Source organism: Felis catus, chromosome D4 (genome assembly GCF_018350175.1).
Source record: "Felis catus isolate Fca126 chromosome D4, F.catus_Fca126_mat1.0, whole genome shotgun sequence".
Lineage (NCBI taxonomy): Eukaryota > Metazoa > Chordata > Mammalia > Carnivora > Felidae > Felis > Felis catus.
This window is the reverse complement of record NC_058380.1, coordinates 93641781-93660920: the sequence shown is the minus strand read 5'-3', so window position 1 is coordinate 93660920 and position 19140 is coordinate 93641781. Positions and strand designations below refer to the sequence as shown.

At 62.3% G+C, this 19140-nt stretch overlaps 1 protein-coding gene across 2 annotated transcripts in view; it reads left to right on the top strand.

The window, feature by feature from the left end:
* COL5A1 (collagen type V alpha 1 chain) overlaps positions 1–19140 on the top strand; it is a 148634-nt gene that overhangs the window by 74986 nt on the left and 54508 nt on the right. For both annotated transcript variants that reach the window (XM_023242951.2, XM_023242950.2), the window contains exons 13-26: positions 351–443; positions 1684–1740; positions 2655–2708; positions 3056–3109; positions 5551–5604; positions 6917–6970; positions 8147–8200; positions 9753–9797; positions 11960–12013; positions 12534–12578; positions 13122–13175; positions 13376–13420; positions 14231–14284; positions 18549–18593. In XM_023242951.2, the coding sequence (XP_023098719.2) occupies positions 351–443; positions 1684–1740; positions 2655–2708; positions 3056–3109; positions 5551–5604; positions 6917–6970; positions 8147–8200; positions 9753–9797; positions 11960–12013; positions 12534–12578; positions 13122–13175; positions 13376–13420; positions 14231–14284; positions 18549–18593 (762 nt within the window). The remainder of the gene's footprint in view (positions 1–350; positions 444–1683; positions 1741–2654; positions 2709–3055; positions 3110–5550; positions 5605–6916; positions 6971–8146; positions 8201–9752; positions 9798–11959; positions 12014–12533; positions 12579–13121; positions 13176–13375; positions 13421–14230; positions 14285–18548; positions 18594–19140) is intronic.

Here is a 19140-nt window from a genome sequence, read left to right as displayed (position 1 = left end):
GCTGAGGGTACCCTGTGTGCAGCCAGGAGCTAGGGCTCCTCAGCACGGGCATTTGCACTGGGCCCTTGGCTTTTTCTTGCAATAAATAGGGGCTGTGGGGTCTCAGAGTGAGATGCCGTGGAAGTCAGAAAGTTCTTTCCAGACTCGGGGCGGGTCTTCCGGTGGCCCTAGGGCTGAAGCCGGCAGGCAGGGCTGGGGCAGCGTGTCCAGGGAGGGGGCTCGGGCCAGACACTGTCCAACCAGAGGCCTCCCACCCCTGCCAGGCTCCGCTGTCACCCGGGAGGCCCCGGGGTCCAGCGTGGGCACCCACACCGGTGCACCCTCGGTGACCCCCTGTCTTACACCTGCAGTTCCGCTTTGGAGGGGGCGGTGACGCTGGCTCCAAGGGTCCCATGGTGTCGGCTCAGGAGTCCCAGGCTCAGGCCATCCTGCAGCAGGCCCGGGTAAGTGATGCGTGGTACCTGGAGGGGACAGGACACGGCTGGGAGAGGGGCGCGCCTCCTGGGGGATCAGGACACTGTGTGAGTGTGCACTCGCCAGTGTCTGGGGGCCCAGGCGAGCACTGGGAAAGGTCGGGGAGGTGTCTCAGTGCTTCTCTGTGTATGCTGAGGGTCCAGGTCCCCGGATACGGATGTGCGGGGCCGTCTGCTGCCCTCTGCTGGGCACGGGGGATGGAGAGACAGACCCTGTGTGCCCCTGGAAGGGCTCCCAGTGATGGGACGGGACCGAGATAGAGCCTCTGGGACGGCACCCGCGGGCCCCAAAGCCCCTCGCCTGGCCTGGGGGTCCCGAGGAGCATTTGCTTCCTGACAGTTCTGCTCTCTGCTAATCGGCTGGTTAGTGAGCCGAGGTTTTGATTGATGACGCTCCAGATTGCTGATGGCCGGTGACAAGAGTGAACCCCGGTTCCGTGAGGCGGGCGGGTGGGTGATCCGGTGGAACATCACCTGTAATGGGGCATCTCGGGAAACTACTAAGTAAGCCCTCGTTTGGGCGGTATTTATGTGGCTCTGGCACCGTGGAGGTGATGTTAGTGATCACAATGCGAGGATAATTAGAGGACAGCTTGAGCGTTGAGCTGTTGCCGTGGGATAAATTGTCCACGTGATGCCACGAGGTGCGCGAAGAACCCCACCTGCGGCTGGAGTTACTGACGGGGCCTTGCCTGGCTGTGCGTTTTCATGGAAGCCGAGTGGGTCGTGGGCTTACAAGGTTTTATAACTGAAACGAATCTTTTCCAAAATGAAACTGGCATCGTGTGGGGGAGGGGGAACTGAGTCACAGGATAGAAGCAGAAGAGGTCCTTTGGGGAAAGGAGGCCGAGCTGGGTTGTGGCGGGGGTGGGGGTGGGGGGGTCACACTCTGCGCGGGGCTGGGGGACCGCCAGAGCCGAGGGCCGGCTGGGGACAAGGAGGAGGTCAGCACCCAAGGGGGTGGGACGCCCATCCCCACCGTGGGGCAGGCCACCCCCGGGTTCCACCTGCACGGCCTCCGTTCCGTTCGTGTTGGCTCACAGGTCCCAGAGGAGCTGAGGTGCCGGGTTCCTGGAGCTCCGTCAGAAACCCCTCCTGCAGAGGCCCCCGTCCTTGGTGCGCCCCGTCGGGCCTTTCCTGCCCGGCTGAGCCCCACCTGTTAGGACCAGCACCCTAGCCGTTTCTCAGTGTGCCCCATTTTCCCTTGCAGCTGGCGTTGAGGGGGCCAGCTGGCCCGATGGGTCTGACGGGGAGGCCCGGCCCCATGGTGAGTCCTCCTTGGGGGACGGAGGGGGAGCGTGGTGGGTGGGGGACATCCTCAGTCGGTCCCTTTGGGCTCCCAGCTCACCCAGAGAGAGCACACTTTAAGCTCTCGTCAACCACTCATGTTGTCAGTGGCACCCCAGCGGGACTGGGGGCCTTGGGCAGGGGCTTGGGGGGCTGTGGCGGCCTGGGGGCTGGGCAGCCTGCCCCGCCAGCTCTGCTGTGATTCTGCCTCATGACCCAGGGAGCTCTGAGCCTCTTTCTTTCCGGGCTGTCGTCAACTCTTGACGGTTCTGTTTCCAAAGTCAAGAGCCCTTCGGTGAGGTGGGGGGATGGACAGACCCGGGATCCCCAGCCCTCCCCTCCCCAGCCGCACAAGCTGTGTGTGGTGTGTGCCCGGGCACGCTCAGGGCCCGCAAACAGGAGCCCCTGGGGGTGCCTGCGGCCTTTGCAGTTTGCAAGGAGCCGGAGGATTTAACCCCCCACCCCCGTTCCCTAGGGGGCGCCTTGGCTCTCTGCCCCCCCGTCTGCATTCAGCACCTTCCTCGGCCATGCTGGCTCGGGGCTGCTCCCCTCCGTCTGGGGCTCCTGCCTCGTCGTGAGGGTGCCCGCACGCTGGCCTGAGCTGCGGAACGTGCCAGACCACTGTCATCTTCATCCTGGAGAGAGAAGCAGACTCTGTGCTGGGCTTTCCGGCTCTCGTGCCATAAGTCCCACTGTCCAGAATTTGGTTCAAAACTCAGAGCAGATCCAAACAACTGGAAAGGTCCTGCTCAGCCCCCAGGCTGTGTCCAGGGCAGGCACGCTGGGCTCCGTGGACCGTGAGCTTTGCTGGTTCGCAGCGGGAGCCCTGCCCCACGGGGCGCCCCCTTCGCTGGCGTCTGATGAGCATTTCTAACCCAGACCGTGTCTCCCTAGGGCCCTCCGGGGAGCGGAGGTCTGAAGGGCGAGCCGGGAGACATGGGGCCTCAGGTACGTGGGCACCTTGCCCTTGCTGCTTGAAGGGACGCGTCCTGCATATGGGAGGCACAGGCATGTTGGGGGGCAAAGCTGCATTTCTTTAAGGAAGCGGCAGGGATCTGTGGCTCTGTGCGCAGCTTTGAGGGACAGAAACAGCCACTGTCTTCAGGGGAACTCGCTGGCTATGCCCTGGGCGGCCCTCACTCGGGGGGCAGCAGACCCTGTGCCCTGTCCGGCGGTGCCCGCTCGAGAGACGGCGAGCCCCCGGCCGGGTTGAGGAGCAGGGGTTCAGGGCTTTGCTTTTGCCTCTGAAAAGCACGGATGCCCCCTGACACTCTGCCCTCTCTGATTGCGGACAGGGTCCCCGAGGAGTGCAGGGCCCGCCTGGCCCGGCCGGAAAACCTGGAAGAAGGGTAAGCGTTGTGGCTCAGTGGGCCGCAGCTGGTCCCCACGGGGGTGGGAGTCTGCGGTGGGTCTGCCCTGCCCCCACTGCCAGGCTCGGGGCCGGAAGCCCGGTTGGTGGTTCCCCTCTGTCGAAGGGCAACTTTTCACAGCAGGATCCCCTTTCCCGGGGTCGCGAGCTGAGCCGGAGGGTGCTGTGTGTCCTGGGGCAGGTGTGCCTTGCGGGCCTCTGCCAACCTGGCCTCTGGCCTCCGTCCTGAGCTTGTTGATGTCGTGGGTTTTTTATTTTTATTATTTATTTATTTTTTTTAATGTTTATTTTTGACACAGAGAGAGAGAGACAGAGCATGAGTGGAGGGGGGGGGCAGGGGGCAGAGAGAGAGAGAGACAGAATCCGAAGCAGGCTCCAGGCCCCGAGCTGTTAGCACAGAGCCCGACACGGGGCTCGAACCCACGAACTGCGAGATCATGACCTGAGCCGAAGTCGGCCGCTCAATCGACTGAGCCATCCAGGTGCCCCTTGATGTAGTTTAACAAACATTTTTTTTTTTTTTTTACATGTATTCATTTTTGAGAGACGGAGAGAGACAGAGAGAACACAGCAAGGGAGGGGCAGAGAGAGGGAGACACAGAATCGGAAGCAGGCTCCAGGCTCCGAGCCGTCAGCCCAGAGCCTGATGTGGAGCTCGAACCCACGAACCGCGAGATCATGACCCGAGCCGAAGTCCGAGGCTTAACCGACTGAGCCCCCCAGGCGCCCCTAACAAGCATTTTTAATTAAGGCAACTTCCGCGGCCCCTTGGGCGCAAGCGTGGAGAACACGAAAGGCTCGCCGGGCCTTATGTCCTCGAGGCGGCCTCGTGTCTCCAGAGACGGCCTTGGGTTTGGAGGAAGTGTCCTGTCGCTCCCCGCTTTCCCGGCCCCCTGGGACTCTGGGAGGGCGTTCTAGTGTGGGGGACCCGTTTGTTTCCCTACGGCCGTGGCTGCTGAACGGGGCGTACGGCACAGGTTCCTATCAGTTAAGCCTCACCGTGCGGACGAGCCAGGGAGAGCGCGGCGAACCCACGCTGTGCTCTGATGAGTGGATCTACGCAGCCAGAGACGCCTTACGCGGGCGAACAGAAGCTTTGGGGTTGTTTGCGGTTGACCCGGTGCGGGTGTGAGCCTCTCCGAGGCGTGCTGAGCCCTGGGCCGCCCGGGCCGCTTGGAGAGTGTGTGGGGCAGGCAGGACGCCTCCGTGGAGCCAGCGCTAGCCGCGAGCGGGGACCCCCGGGGGCTGTGCTGGGCTGGCCGCCGCTCGGGGGCGGGGGGCTGCCGGCCGGAGCCGGGGTGCTGGTCGTCGGGAGCCGCTGCACGTCCTGCCCGGAGGTCACGCGAACCGTTCTGACCAATCTCCCTTGACTCCGGGGGGTTTGGACAACTGCGGAGGGCGGGGGCCCCACCCGTGTCTCCGTTCGCCTGGCCTGGCTTCGGCGTTTTGCCCCGGAGCCGCGTTGCTTGGGCGCCTTTCCTGACTGGGATTTTCACCCCCGCAGCTCCGTGTAAACTTTAACCCCGGGCGGGACAGACCAGCTCCTTGGGGTCCACCCGGGTCCCCGGCTTCTCTCTTCTCTGCTGCTGCCCTGTCTCCCCTGTACTTTGAGGCCGAAAGCTGTCGCTTTCCAAATGTTCTCTGTGCTCGGCGGTGAGGGCCTCGTTTGATCAGGTGCACGCGGGACGAGGGGAGGAGAGAAGGCGTTCTTCTGGGCCAGGTCTTTCTTCCCAGCAGGCTGACATTTCCTTGTTAGCAGGGCGGCATCTGGCCCTGTCCCTGTCCAGGCAGCCTCAAGCCTGGCTCTCCCAGGGTGACCGTGGGGCCTTTGTAGTGGGCCCGACCCTTCAGCCCCGTGGCCAGTCGGGTGGGGACCGTGGGCTTGTCCTTGTCACTTTCCTGGAAATAGCTGGAAGTGATGGCCCCAGGAGTGGCCTCCACGGATGAGTGTCTTGCTAACGGTGGGCAGCCGTGTGGCTTTAGCGAGACAAGCCACCACTGTGGGGCTCGGTTCCTTTTGTAGCCAACTGGACTGGCCCTAGGGGCCTCCTTTCTGTGACTCTCCTGTCCGTAATCTGGCTTCCGAACGGTGCAAGGGAAGCGGGCTGTGGATTGCTGCCCAGGCACACTCTCTCCAGAGCCCGAGACCCACAGTCCCGCAGACCCACAGAGCTGCCAGGCCGCTGCTGGTCTCGCAGCCTGGTCTCATCCCGGACACAGGCGACTGGCATTTTCCCCATCTGGCATTTCAGACGGCGAGGCTCAGAAAGACTGGAGTCACGTGAGAGGCACGCAGCAGCCCCGGGAGCCGGTCGGGGTCCTCCGGACCAGCCTGGCCACGCGGGGCCGTGTGACTCTGCTTTGCATCGCAGGAGGCCACGACTCCCAGACCCCGGTGACAGTTTCCCTCCTGTGTTCCAGGGCCGAGCTGGGAGTGACGGAGCAAGAGGGATGCCGGGGCAAACGGGCCCGAAGGTAGGCTACGCTCGCCGCCTCCTGGCGTCCTGCACGCGGCCGCGGTCGCCGTCATCGTGTTGATGGCACGGCCAACGTGGCGGCGGTGCGACGAAGGTCACTGTGGTGACAAGCAACGAGTCATGACGTTCGTGCTCATCTCGGGGGGCCCTTGGGGGTGGGGAAGGTTCTGCTTGGGTCCGTGTCTCAGCTGGGTTCCAGGCGGTCGAGGACCAGGGCTGCCGGGGTGAATGTCACAAGCCAGCATGGCAACTGCAGCTAGTTTGCTGAGGGGGCAGATGGGTCCCTCGGAGCAGGTGGCGAGCATTGGGGGAGGGGGGCGCGTGGAATCTCAGCGCTGCCAGCCATCCGTGAACGGACAGGCGGCAAGAGCACGCACGTGGGGGCTGACGCGAGGAATGCCAGGTGCACGAGACGGGGAGCCTTCTCGACCAGTTTTGGGGCGTCTGCTCCCCGGCGTCGCAGGGAGCGAGTAGACGTTGTGTGTGAGCGGACGCGGGGTCGGTCACGTGTGCGCGTGAACGGAATCTGCAGCCGGGCCACCCCTCCGCCCCCTGTGTTGGTGTGGAGCCCCCACCCCTGTTCTCGGCCGGCCCTTCCTTTCCGAGCTCTGGAGCGCCGTCCGGGGCCGTGCACGGCGCCTTTCTCCCGCGTTACCTGCGGGGGGAGAATGGGTCACCGCACCCGCCGGCGGCCGAGACGCCTGTTCACCTAGTAGCTGGTGTGGATGAGCTCGGGTGCTCCCCGCGCGTCCCGAGCTCAGGGGAGGAGGCTTTGGTCTCGAGTCGCCCGAGCGGCAGGAGGGAAGAAGGGCCTTCTTGAATCTCTCCCTGCAGAAAGTGGACTTCTTCCAACAACAGAGGCATCTTAAGCCTGAACTAGCATGCTCTCGACCTCCCCCACGTGCTTTGCGACGTCTGCGAGGCAGGGCCGTGCGCCCCGACTCCAGGAGGCAGCCCGGGGTGGCCCGGGGCGCCAGGGGGCCCCGTTGGTGACGAGTGTGCCCGGCCGTGCCGGGCGCTAAGGGTGTAGCGGTGAGCGAGACAGGCACTCGTTTGACATCCAGGCTCAGAGCCTGTGGCCCTAGGACAAAAGTCAGCTCTGTGTTTGTAGCCTTTGTTGGTGTTTGGGGGAAAAGGGCCCCGGAACAGAGAGCCGACAGCGGAATTTGTGGCGAACGGAGGCCGGTGGCCGCCACACGCGGAGGTTCTGGGACCCGGGGTGCGCGGATGCTGCCCGAACCGCGGCCCGAGGAAGGGCGGCTAAGCTGTGTGCAGTGGCGCCCCTCAGCAGGTCCCTCTGTCCCTCGCAGGGCGACCGCGGCTTCGACGGCCTGGCTGGACTGCCGGGGGAGAAGGGCCACCGGGTAAGTGTTCCCCGCGTGCGCGTCACCGGCACAGAGGTCCCGATGGCGTCCGTGCAGAGCGTGGAGGTGTTTCTTGGGAGACCCTTCCGGAAGGCCTGGGATCTCTTGTGTGGGGCTGGGACCCCACCTTTCCGGGGTGGTCACGAGAGAAACTCCCAGAAACCAGTGCCGACGCGATGTCCTTGCGGAAAGTCAGCCCAGAGAGAGTGGGTTTCTCATGGGCCGCTTACAGTGAGCGAGCCTGTCAGGCCCCCGTACCTGAGGCACGTGGAAGGGGGAGGGGAGGGCCCTTCCTTAGAGAAATCTGCTCTCACTGGGGCCTGCCGCGGTTCCAGAAAGCCCGGTTGGCCACCGTTTCGCTGCCGGGGACCCTCTGCACCACTCAGGCGGAGATTCCGGGAGCTGGTGGCAGCTCCTGGGGCGGGGCCAGGGCGCGCGTGCTGTGGCCCGGAGCCCCCTGCTTCCTTCCTGCGCGGGCCGCCTCCGTGGGACGGCTCTTTGCCGCTCCTCCGACGTTTTCTGCCTCTCCTGTTCTCTTTGAAGCAGAGCGTGTCTCTTTCGGACTCTGGCACAGCGAGGGCACACGCAGGCACGTGTGTGTGCACACACACCAGCACACGCGCTTGGGGACGGTGTCGGGAGGGTTTATCTGACGCGCCCCGCGGCCCGTTGAGGAATGACGTAGTGGTTATCAAGGCGCGTCGTCCGCGTTCTCCAGCCACGATGTGGAGGCTGGGACGAGGGCAGCCGCCGGGCCCGTCCGTTTGACGGATGAGCACATATTAGGCACCGACTGCACGCGAGGCCCAGAGCTGCGAGAGGCGGGAGGTGGACCAGTGCTGACCCTCAGGATGCTCACGGTCGGGGGCGGCAGCCCTTCCTTGGGGACCCTGTGGGGCCGGGGCCGGTGCCCCGCTTCCCACGGAGAAGCTGGCAGGGGGTCGCTCAGACCCCCCCCACCCTGCCCGCAGAGTCCGGGGGCACCGCCTGCCCGTGGGAGCCGGTCGAGCGAACCTGCCTCCCGACACCAGTCCCCAAAACCACCTCCTGTCACTCTGGAGTCTTCAGCGGGCTCGGGGCTTCTGGTCTCAGCATTGCAGAAAGACGGACGGGCATTTGAGACGGCTGGGGGTGACTGTTCCGAGTGCCTAACGCTGACCCTGCTTGACGTCCTAGGGTGACCCTGGTCCTTCTGGCCCGCCAGGACCTCCGGGAGATGATGGAGATCGGGTGAGTAGCCGCCTGCCTGTCCCCTCGGGGGGGGGGGGGCTGGGGGGGGGGTCCAGGCTGGAACCGCCGGGAAACGCAGGCGGTGCTGTCATTGGTTGGCAAGGGTGCAGCTGGGGAAGGAGGGGCTGTGGGTGGGCGAAGCCACGGGATGTGGGGACAGGCCGCACGCCACCTCTGAGACAAAGCAGGTGGAAGCGTTTAGCTTGACCGCTGGGCCTGCGTCCGGGAGCGGCTTTCACCTGCCGCTGGTCTCGGAGAGAGTGCCCTAGTTCTGGGAGGTGGCTGCCGGGTCACCGTGGAGGAGGGGTGTCGGGAGAGGTCATGAGCTCTGTGTCTCCTCTTGTCACGTGGTCCGGGTGGAGGCTGTGGGGTGGTGGGGCCCGGGGTTTAGGGGCGGGGGTGGGGAGTCTGGGAAAAGCCTGTCCTTGGCCCTGGAGGTGGAGGGAGGTGGAGGGCTGGGAGCGTGCAGGGGTGGGGGGAGCACAGCTCTGCCCGAGGTTGGAGCCCGGGCTGGGGGTGGGCCTCTCACAGGGGGGCTCTGCGGAGGCCCCGGGGTTCGTCAGGTGCGTCTTCCTGGGAGAGTGATGCACAGTTACGATGTGCAGAGAAACTAAGTGGGCTTATGAGCCCCTCCCTCCATTCACCCCGGTCACTTACACAGCGTCTTGGGGTCTCGGGGGTGTTTTAGGAAGAAGGTTGGGAAACTCTGGGAAGTGAGTTAGGGCCTGGCCGTGCCTCTGTCCTCAGCGGCTCTCAGCTGCCATTGCCAGGGTCCCCTCTCCTGTCTGGGCCCCAGCGCACTTGACTGTACTATGGGAAAGGAGAGACGGGTCTTCCCGGATGCGTGTGCTTCTTAGCAGGGGAGGTGTGCGTGTGTGTGTGTGTGTGTGTGTGTGTGTGTGTGTGTGTGCAGGGCCGGCTGTGCGTGAGGTGAAGAGGAGGGGGCAGCGCCCTGACCGGGAGAAGCGGAGTTGCTGATGGCAGCTCCTGATCTGGAACCTTTGGAGCCAGGACAGCATTTCCTTCTACAGCTGGAAGGAAGAGGCCGTGTATAGGGCCCGGGCAGAGAGGTTAGGCTACTGGGCGTTGGCCCAAGGGGTCTGGCGATTGTCCGTGACCCCTTCCAACGCAGCCTCCGTCGTTCCCGCTCCTATCATTTCCCTCTCTCGCTCCCTCCCTCCCTCCCCACCCAGCCACCTGTTTTCCGACTCAGTCTACCTTGTATCATTCTATCATTTATTCCTATCACGACCCATCGAGGTCACCAGATTCTTGGCTGCCCTGATGTTTCTGTGCAGCCTTCTCCTCACTGGGGCTGTGGTGTGTGAGCTCCTGAGCAGAGCGTCCCAGGGCCTCGGATCCCCCCAGTTCCCTGAAGCTTCCCGGGGTGGGGACACTCGGGCCTTCCCGGCTAGTACCGGACTAGTAGATCCGGCAGAGGCTGAAGCAGCCCCGGGCCAGAGAGTCCTTCCACACAGCGGGAAGGCATGTTGTCTCTCTGTCCAGGCTTCAGAATGTGTCCCTAAAATCCTGCCTCTTTTCTCCCCCACAGGGTGATGATGGAGAAGTCGGGCCCAGAGGGCTGCCCGGGGAACCCGTAAGTCCCGTTCGGGTGGGCTTCTCTCTCCTCTGCGTGGTGACGGGCTGCTCGAGGAGGCCGCTCTGGGTGGAACCAGGGACCTGCCCAGAGCATAAATTAGAGGGGAGGTCAGCCTTGAAACAGAGACATCTGGGGGTTTCTTGAGCAAGGAAAAGAAGGCTGGTAGGGCAAATATGGCCTTCCCCAGGGGAAGAAGACGAGACCTGGAGGGCTGTGGTTGGAGCTCCAGGCTGCAGGCGTGGGGGGTGTCCAGTGTCCTCATGGTGGGTGTCCAGGGTCATCATGGAGGGTGTGCAGAGCCATCATGGCAGATGTCCAGGACCATCATGGTGGATGTATAGGGCCATCCTGGCAGGTGTCCAGGGCTATCATGGCGGGTGTGTAGGGCCATCCTGGCGGGTGTGTAGGGCCATCATGGCGGTGTTCAGAGCCATCATGGCGGATGTCCAGTGCCATCATGGAGGATGTCCAGAGCCATCATGGTGGGTGTCCAGGGTCATTGTGGTGGATGTACAGGGCCATTATGACAGATATGCAGGGCCATCATGGTGCGTATCCAGGCTGAAGGCATGGTGGATGTGCAGGGCCATCATGGCGGGTGTCCTAGGGCCATCGTGGTGGGTGTCCAGGGCCATCATGGTGGATGTGCAGGGCCATCATGGCGGGTGTCCTAGGGCCATCGTGGTGGGTGTCCAGGGCCATCATGGTGGATGTGCAGGGCCATCATGGCGGGTGTCCTAGGGCCATCGTGGTGGGTGTCCAAGGCCATCATGGTGGATGTGCAGGGCCATCGTGGTGGGTGTCCAGGCTGTAGGATAGTGGACGCCCAGAGTGCACCAGGCAAGTGCCCAGCAGCAGTTGTGGTGACTAATCAGACGGTTTACCATCCCTTCTGATGTCTACACTTCCCCAAAGTGGAGCCTTGCATCAGGGTGGCCCTGCCATGGCAGCAAACGGCTCTTTTCCCGAAGCCGACTTCTCTCAGGGCCCAAGCAAACTTCCTCAGTGACAAAGGCCACCGTTTACATCTCACCTGTGGTTACTTCTGAAATGGCTCATTTTCATTGCCCACGTCGCCACGGCGGTATGCATCTGGCGATGTTAATTGAGGAGAAACCTTGCAAGCGGTACGCGGAGAGAGCCTGGGCTTGGGCTCACACATTCACCGGGGACTAAGTTATGCCCTGGATGCCTGATTCGCCTCTAAGGAGAATCCATTACGCAGTCCCCTCCTTAACACACGCCGAAGCGTCCTCTTGTGGGTTAGTAACTTCTAGAAAGCATTTACAGGGCTAGGTTTTTAAATAACGACAGGGATAGTTAAGTGGCACTGAGTGTGGGAAGGAGCCCTCTCCCGCCGAGTCTCAGGAGTTTCCGTCAGAATTCAGGGCACTCGTGCCTTGGTTAAAGGCTGGAAAATCCCCCCAGGAGTGGGGCAAGCGTGAGGTTCAGGATGGGGCTCCTTTGGGTGACGGGCGATGCCTCTGCTGCGTTACCTTCTGAATCTCGTGAACCGTGCTGGGAACGGCGCTGCCTTGGGGCTGTATCCCTCCATGTGCACATGGGCCGTCCCCACACGTGACCTTTGCTGCAGCGGGGGAGGGGCTGAGCTCTGGGCCGTAGTGGCGCCCCAGATAAAAACCCCGAGCCCCGTGCTTCAGCTCTGCCTTTGGTCACGACGTCCCCATCAGAGAACTAGTTTCTCCTCCCTCCACCCTCCGGTGGCAGAAATGCAGTCACATGTCACTGCGCAGGGGGAGGCAGTAACGAGACGTGGACAAAAGCGTTCCATGCAGTGGAGTATCTCCGTGGCCTCCGCTGGGAGAGCTTTTGTGTGCACCTGCCCCGAGCGAGTGTGAAAGGGCGCCATTGAGCTGAAAGGCTCCCCTTGCTCTGAAGGTGCCCCTTGATCCCTTGTCTAAGCTGCCGGTTCATTCCATGCACCCGCCCCTGCTTCCCAGAGCTGGTGGAGAGGTGGGGCGGCTGAGGAGGTGTCGCGGGCGAGGACGGGTGCTGCCCGTGCTTCCCGGGACGCGTGGACACCTGCGTTGCTGCAAACACTCTGGGGGTGGGGCTGGGGCTGCAGGGCTTGCCTGGGGCAGGGCTGGCGCCGGGTTCTTGGCCAAGTGTGAACAGTCCTTTGCCCTTTCCTCTTGCAGGGGCCGCGTGGTCTGTTGGGGCCAAAGGGGCCCCCGGGCCCTCCTGGACCTCCGGTAAGGCCTGTCACCTCTGCACGTCTGTCCCGCTCGGACACTTGCCCGGGGCTGGTCGAGGTGTCGCCGGGGCTCTGAGGCTCCTAGGCAGACAGAGCCCTCCGCAGGCGTGGGTTTGCGGGAGGAGGCACAGAGGCCAGCGGGCCATACCGCTTCTCCTTCTCACGCGACATGTGCTGTTTTAAACGATCCCCAGGATGCCTCATTTTCTCCTTTGAAGGCACTCTAAGCAACTTCTGGAAAGTTCTGGAAGCGAGTAGCCCATGGTTCTGTCGGGGCCCTGTCCCGGTGGGTGGCTTCTCCGGGCCTGGCCCACCCGATGCTCGGGCCCGACAGCTCCATCGACCCCTGGCCGATCGAGCCTGCAGGATTCTTTAATATCAACCCCTGCCCCTCCCCAGTAGGTTTGCCGTCCCCCGACACGGTGAGGGCAGGACGCCGAGCAGAGTTGGGTGGGATTTTCCCTGTGACTGTGGTTGATTCTTCAGCACTCTGTTATTTTCTTTCCAACGCCATCCAGGGTGTGACGGGTATGGATGGCCAACCAGGTCCGAAAGGAAATGTGGTAAGTCTCGGGGGTCTGACGCCCACTGTTACCGTCAAACCGGAAGGGGATCCGAGGTGGAGGGCACAGGCCCTGAGCCCTGGGTCCGGGTGGAGTCTGAGCGGGAGAGCTGGCGGCCGTGCTTGTTCCGACCGGAGCCAGACCGTGTCTGTGCGGGTGCGGAGGGAGCTGTCTGTCTCCCTGCCCTGTGCTCCGGTGACGAGCACTTACTGTGAGCCAGGCCCAGCGAAAGATAGGTCCCCTGGCTCTACAGGGAGACTTTAGCGCGACGTCTTGGGAGTTTTCCACCAAGTAGAGTACTTTCTGGTCGCTTCCTTTCACGGTCGCTCCTTCCTGGCGGCTGTCTGGGTGTCCCGGCAGAGACGACTGGGTGCCCCTCACGTCTGGGTCAGCGTGGGGATCCTTGCAGGTACCCAGACCCGCTTCGTCTCTGCCACGGGGCCTCCTGCTTCTTCCCGTCTGGGCATCCTCTTCTGACGCTGGTGTTGGGCACCTGCCTGCCCTCCAGAGTCCCCATCAGTGCCTTGCTTGTGTTTCCTCTAGGGCCCCCAGGGAGAGCCTGGCCCCCCGGGACAGCAGGGCAATCCAGGTGCCCAGGTGAGTGAGCAGCGGCCAGCGGGGGTGGGGGGGGGGTGTGCGGGTCTCGGTGGCGTCTCCTGGGCCCCAAGGGACCGGCAGCCTACGTGTGACCTAGAACGGAGTCATCCCTGATGAGGGAGAGGGTGCAGGGAAGGTGGACGGGTGGCAGGGAGGAGCCTGGAGCCGGCCAGTTCCCTGACCTTGCCTTCCTCTCCTAGGGTCTCCCAGGCCCCCAGGGTGCAATTGGTCCTCCAGGGGAAAAGGTGAGTGGCTGTGCTGGTATAGGGACGCCCCCACCTGCCCACGGGGTGCGTTCCGGCCCCTGGGGAGCTCCCTCCACCGCAGCCCAGGCCGCGGAAGTGGCGGTCCGTCCCCAGCTTGTGCGTGATTCCGTTCTTTTCCCAGAGCCAGGGAAGCTCAGGGCCCTGCGCACGCGGGAAAGGAGACCAGGGGGAGATCAGGGACCTTTGTCCGTCACTGATCATAAGTTCATTCATTCACTCCTCCATCCGTTGTCTAGCTGTGCGGAGGGTTGCCGGATTCAGGACCAGAAAGGGCACTCGGTCAAATTTGACTGTTTGTTGTCAGCCTGAAGTCTTGTTTTGTTGTTGTTTGCTTTCCGTGTTGTTCTTGCTAAATCTGGCAACCCCCCCCCCATCTGCATCCGGGCCCCGCTGAGTCCTAGGTGCTGGGGGAGAGCAGGGCCACTGGAGCACCTGCCGAGCTTGTGCTCAACCCCAGATCTTTCCGCGAGCGCAGGCCCTCGGCTGACGGCGGGGCCACCTCCGAGGTGTGGTTCTCACACCTGGGCACCAGCTGAGAAGCCCTCCTGCCTCCACATGGGATGATTTTGTTCCACTGGCAAAACCGCGGGCCCAAGAAGCAGCAGAGGGGGAGGGTCCTCTCCTTTGGGGGGGTTCGGTTGCCGGAAGCTCCCGTGCCAGGGGGCGTTCAGTGCCTCTGAGCATCCCTTTCAACAAATGTTCTTTGAGCGGAAATGTCGGGAAGTGCCCTTGGGGTCGTCCTAGGGAAGAGGTGGCCCCAGGGCTCAGGGGGTCTCTGGTTTGTTCTAGGGTCCCCTGGGGAAACCAGGCCTGCCAGGAATGCCCGGTGCTGACGGACCCCCGGTGAGTACCCTGCCCACCTCACCCCTTCGGCACTGCCTGCCCCGTGTGCCCCCAGGGATGGAGAGCCCAGGCCAGCGGCCGCCCCCCTCGCCCCTCGTCCCTCGCCCCCGGTTGCGGTGAGGCACCCCTTCCTGTCTCCTCTCTCCCACCTCCACTGATAAAGAAAGACCCGGCTGATTGTGTGACTGGTGGCCCAGCGATTATGGGGCTCTGGGCGCACTTTTCCGTGACGGGTTCCGATCAAGGGGTGGAAACTACACGACTAGGAGAAGGAGTTATTTGTTGGGAGCGCTGTTTAAGGACCAGAACCCAGTCTGCATTTCCAACCCCGAGGAGGGCTGGGCTGGGCTCCGAGCCGTTCCCCGTGTCGCTGGTGTTTGAAGGGAAGGACAGCGCGCGCTGAGTGTATTTTTAGCCATCACACACTGCGAAGGAGGGTATCAACCAGTGCGTTTGCCATGTGTGAGCGCAGCTGTGGAGCCAGATCAGGGACCGCCTCGAAATAGGGAGCCAGGGACAAGTCAGCCTGTGGCTGAGCTGGCAGAGGGAGGGGTGGGGAGGTGGCACACGTTCGAGGTGTGTGTGTGTGTGTGTGTGTGTGTGTGTGTGTATCCACCTGTACCCACCGCCCTCTTTGCAAGCTGCTGGTGGGATTTCTGGTTTCGCGTTTTTTTTAGAGGATTCAGGTGATGCTGCATACACAGCACATTTCCGAAAATAGGACTATCTGAACCATTTATTTCAGACACGGCGTATCTTATTGTTCTAATAATGCTGGTCAAACCTAAGCAAGAGCTCAGTACGTTGACAATTAACTGGGGACTGTTTAAGGTACGGTTTCCCTTTTCGGGGCTGAGAATGGTGGGGTCCAGGGCATCACACACCAGCAGTCGCCCGGTCCCAGGCTGAGCCAGCGGCCGGTCACCACCCGCCCCACGCAAGCCGCCCCGGGCCTCACGCAGCCTCCCGTGTTCCACGCGTTTGGCGGTGGGGATGCAGTGGTCGCTTACCTCTCTTAATTGACGTTCACGCTGAATTTCCTCTCCTGACTGTAAAATAACTTGTTACGGAAAATTAGCAAAATAGATGAAAAGACGACAAAATGGAAGCCACTCTGACCCCACCCCCAGGGCTTACCCCACTGATGGCAGGTGGGTGCATCTCCTTGCACGCATTTTCCTGCGTGCAGGGCGTCCGTCACGGGCCAGGCCCACAGCCCTATGGGGCAGACAGTGCTGGCGAGTGGGGCAGGCTGCGGGCCCCCACCTCCCTGACCTGACCGCTTCTTCCCCAGAGACCCCCCGTCCCCACAATGACACCCCTGATGCTCCAGAGACCCTGAGGGGTCCAGGCTCCTTCCTACTTAGATCTCGAAGACTACCCCCCACCCCCACCCCGTGCCCGTGGAGCCGTGGGCTGCCTGTCCTAGACTTGGCACTTCCCACCCCCCCCCCCAGCAAACACTTAAACTTGAAATATGAGCGCACGGCGGCCTGTCTGACCATGGCCGTGCGAGCTGCTCACTGAAGGTGCTTAACGCTAAAGACACGAAGGGGAACAGGTGCCTGTTGTCATATGTGAATTTGCAGGAACAGAGAGATTAAAGCACACGCTCCGAACGGGAGAGGGTTTTCTTCCCTTCTTCCCTCGAGTTGGTTGGGTCTGGCCTCGGCTGCAGAAGGGAAGGTTGATTTAAAGCCCTTCGGAAGGAGGGAGCGTTTCGGAGCAGACGCGCGCTGAAGCGTGTTGTTAAATCATCCCGGAGAGCTCACGACGGGGCGATGGGACGTGAGTTATGGTTCGAGGAGTATTATGGAGCCAGTAAGAACCAACTCTGGGCGAGTGTTCTGTGACGTGAGGACAGGCCCGACACGTAAAATCAAATTTAAAAATATACCACGTGGTGCGTGTGGCGCGTGTGTGCGTAAGACGGATCAGAGGAGCCACGTCACGCAATTAGCCGGGGTTGCTGTGGGCGGTGAAGTTACGAGGGACTTCGTCTCCTTTCCCACTTGCCTGATTGTCTCCAAGGAACATATATTACTTTTTTAACCAGAGAAACATCAAATACAAATAATTTAAGCCTTATTATTTTTCCATCATACGAGCAGTGCTCGTTATAGAGCATTGGAAAAACGCAAACGCGTAGAAGGGAACGGAAAATGGTCGGCTTTTCACTGCGGAAAAATCAATCTCTTAGTCTGGTGTATTTCCTTTCATTGTTTGTTGGCACATTGTTTGGAACTTTTTTTTTTAACGCTTATTTATTTATTTTGAAAGCGAATGTGAGCAGGGGAGGGGCAGAGAGAGAGAGAGAGAGAGAGAGACAGAGAATCCCGAGCAGGTTCTGAGCCGTCAGCACAGAGCCCGACGCGGGGCTCCAACTCCCGAGCTGTGAGATCATGACCCGAGCCGAAGTCGGACGCTCAACCGACCGAGCCGTCAGGCGCCCCTGTTCTCTCGTTTTTAAGTGAGCTTTGAGCTCTCCCCACAGTCACTCTCATTCTATAGACGCAACTTACAACGGATGTAAAGAAATTTGGCCTCAATTCAAATAATGCTAATCATTCCAATAACCGCCGACGTGAGCGGCCCACGCGCTCGCTGCCGGGCGCAGTCCAGAGCGCTTTTCAGACCGGCTCTTGGCAGTCCCTGCAGGGACTCTGTCCCTGCCGCCCCGTGAGCGAGGACAGTACCGTGTGGAAGGGCCTTGCTCGTTCTCCGAGGGACCAGTGTGGCTCTGTCCCCAGCGTGTGTGGCACCCGGAGCCCGGGGCTCACGCATCCACACCTGCCCTCCCTGTTCACACGGTTCCTTAACAGAAACACGTCTGTGGTTGCTGGAAGCTCCAGAGAGCCCATGTGGCAGAGAGGGGACAGGACCCACCCGTTCCTGGTCACCCTAAAGCAGGTCACCTTCTCCTTGGCACTGTTGGGGTCCAGCTCTGCCACGTGAGGCGTTGGAGCTGTGAGCCTTGTTTCTGAAAGGCGGTGTGGCGGGCCGTGTGGTGGGTGGTGTGGCCCCCGCGGGCCAGGGCAGCAGGTGCGGCCCATCTGGTGCTTGATTTCCCTCGAAGGCGGGGGCGCAGCTCCCTAAGGGCGCCCCCCACCCTGCAGAAGGACCTCGCGGGGTCCTTGCTTTGCACTTCGGGGCTATTTGCAACGGTGTCAAACCCAAGCGCGTGACTAGTCAAGATCAGAAGGTAGACGCACAAATCATTTATTCAGAGGGACCAGATGTCGGTGCCCGTGATGCTGCTGCGTTCTAGAACACGCAAGCTGAGAGAGCACCTGGCCCACCCTCTCCTTTGACCCATGAGGAGGTGGAGGCCCAGAGAGGGCAAGTGACTTCCCCAAGACCACACTGTGGGTCGGACGTAACCAGGTCGAGAGTCAGCGCCCTGCCAGTGTCCTCGGCGAAGTGTGTCTCTTTCTGCTGTCATTGTCTGTGTTTGCCTCAGGAACTCAAAGGCCTGAACCTAGTGACCGACCTGGGTTGGAAAGTCAGAGAGCTCGCGTTCCTGAGAACTGAATTGCTTGGGGCTCGGGTAGACGGGGCAGTGACCTGGGGGCCATAACCATTTCTACTGAGGTTGGTTCCAAACCTGTGTTGTGGGAGTAGGTCCTCTTCTTTGGCACGTGCCACCCGGGAGGCTGGGAGGCACCTGCACACAGACCTGAAGACGTGCTGGGACCCCAGTCGAATGACAGGGCGTGGCCTCCACCCCAGCACCAGCCTGCCATCCCCGACGTGAAAGAGTCTGTGTCCTGCAGACAGCATGGCACCTGCCCTTCCGGGAAGCCAGATGTCCAGACCCCCTGTCCCGCTTCATCCGTCCTTGTTTGGCACAGAAGCCTTCATGCCAGGAGACGAGCAAATGCCCTGTGGTCACTGTCCCGGCTCACCTGCACTTGGGGGCGGGCTGGGTACAGTCAGGTGACATGATGGTGCCTGGATCCCACCCGTGGGCTTCCCAGCACGTTCTCCTCCATGCCACCCTGGGTCGTGGCCAGGCCTGCCACCATTCCCAGGTGACAGATGGGGCAGCCGAGGGTCAGGACTGAAGGACTGGCTCGGGGCCCCGTGGCTGTGAGTGCCCCTCGTGCCCAGCTGCCTGATGCCTTTGACTTCCTGCCTCTCTGGTTCCTGTTTTGTGTTTGGGGGTGTGGGGGGGAAGGCGGTGGGAGGGGCCCGGCTCTCCCTCCCACATTTGAAGACAGGGGTGGGGGGCGGCCGCTGCCTAACGCCTTCTCTCTCCTGACAGGGGCACCCTGGCAAGGAAGGCCCTCCAGGAGAGAAAGGAGGCCAGGTGGGTTCAGAAGAGAGTGAGCAGAGACGACGGTGCCCTTGGTCTGCTGTCTGTGCCCCGGGGTCCCGGCCTGGGGCGGCATGGAGCTCCGCCTAAGTCCCTCGTGACCCCTCCCCACCTCGGTTACCGCACATGGGGGTGCAGGCACCGCCGTAACCTTGGCCACACGCAAGCTGGGTGACTGTGCAGGTTCTCGGCCGGGGGCTCCTGCTGACCTATTGCCCTCGTTTGTTTGGGGGCCGGACGTGGGGCTTTGAGGCCGGGATGGAGTTTCGAGGTGGCCTGGCCCCCAGGGACCTGCCCGCTGCCCTGTCTGTGGCAGAAGTCGGCCTCTCCGTCCCTTCATGCTCCCGGCCCTCCCCAGGCCCGCACCTGCTCGGGGAGCCGGGGCAGTGAGTGGTCAGCAAGGCCCTCACGCCGTCACGGGCTCCCTTCCCCAGACGGTCAGCCCTCGTCCCCTTCTCCCAGCCGGAAGCTCTCCCCCGTCACCCGAGGTGCCTCTGCTGGGAGCGCACTTCTTTAAGGGCAGCCCGAAGCAGCAGGGCCC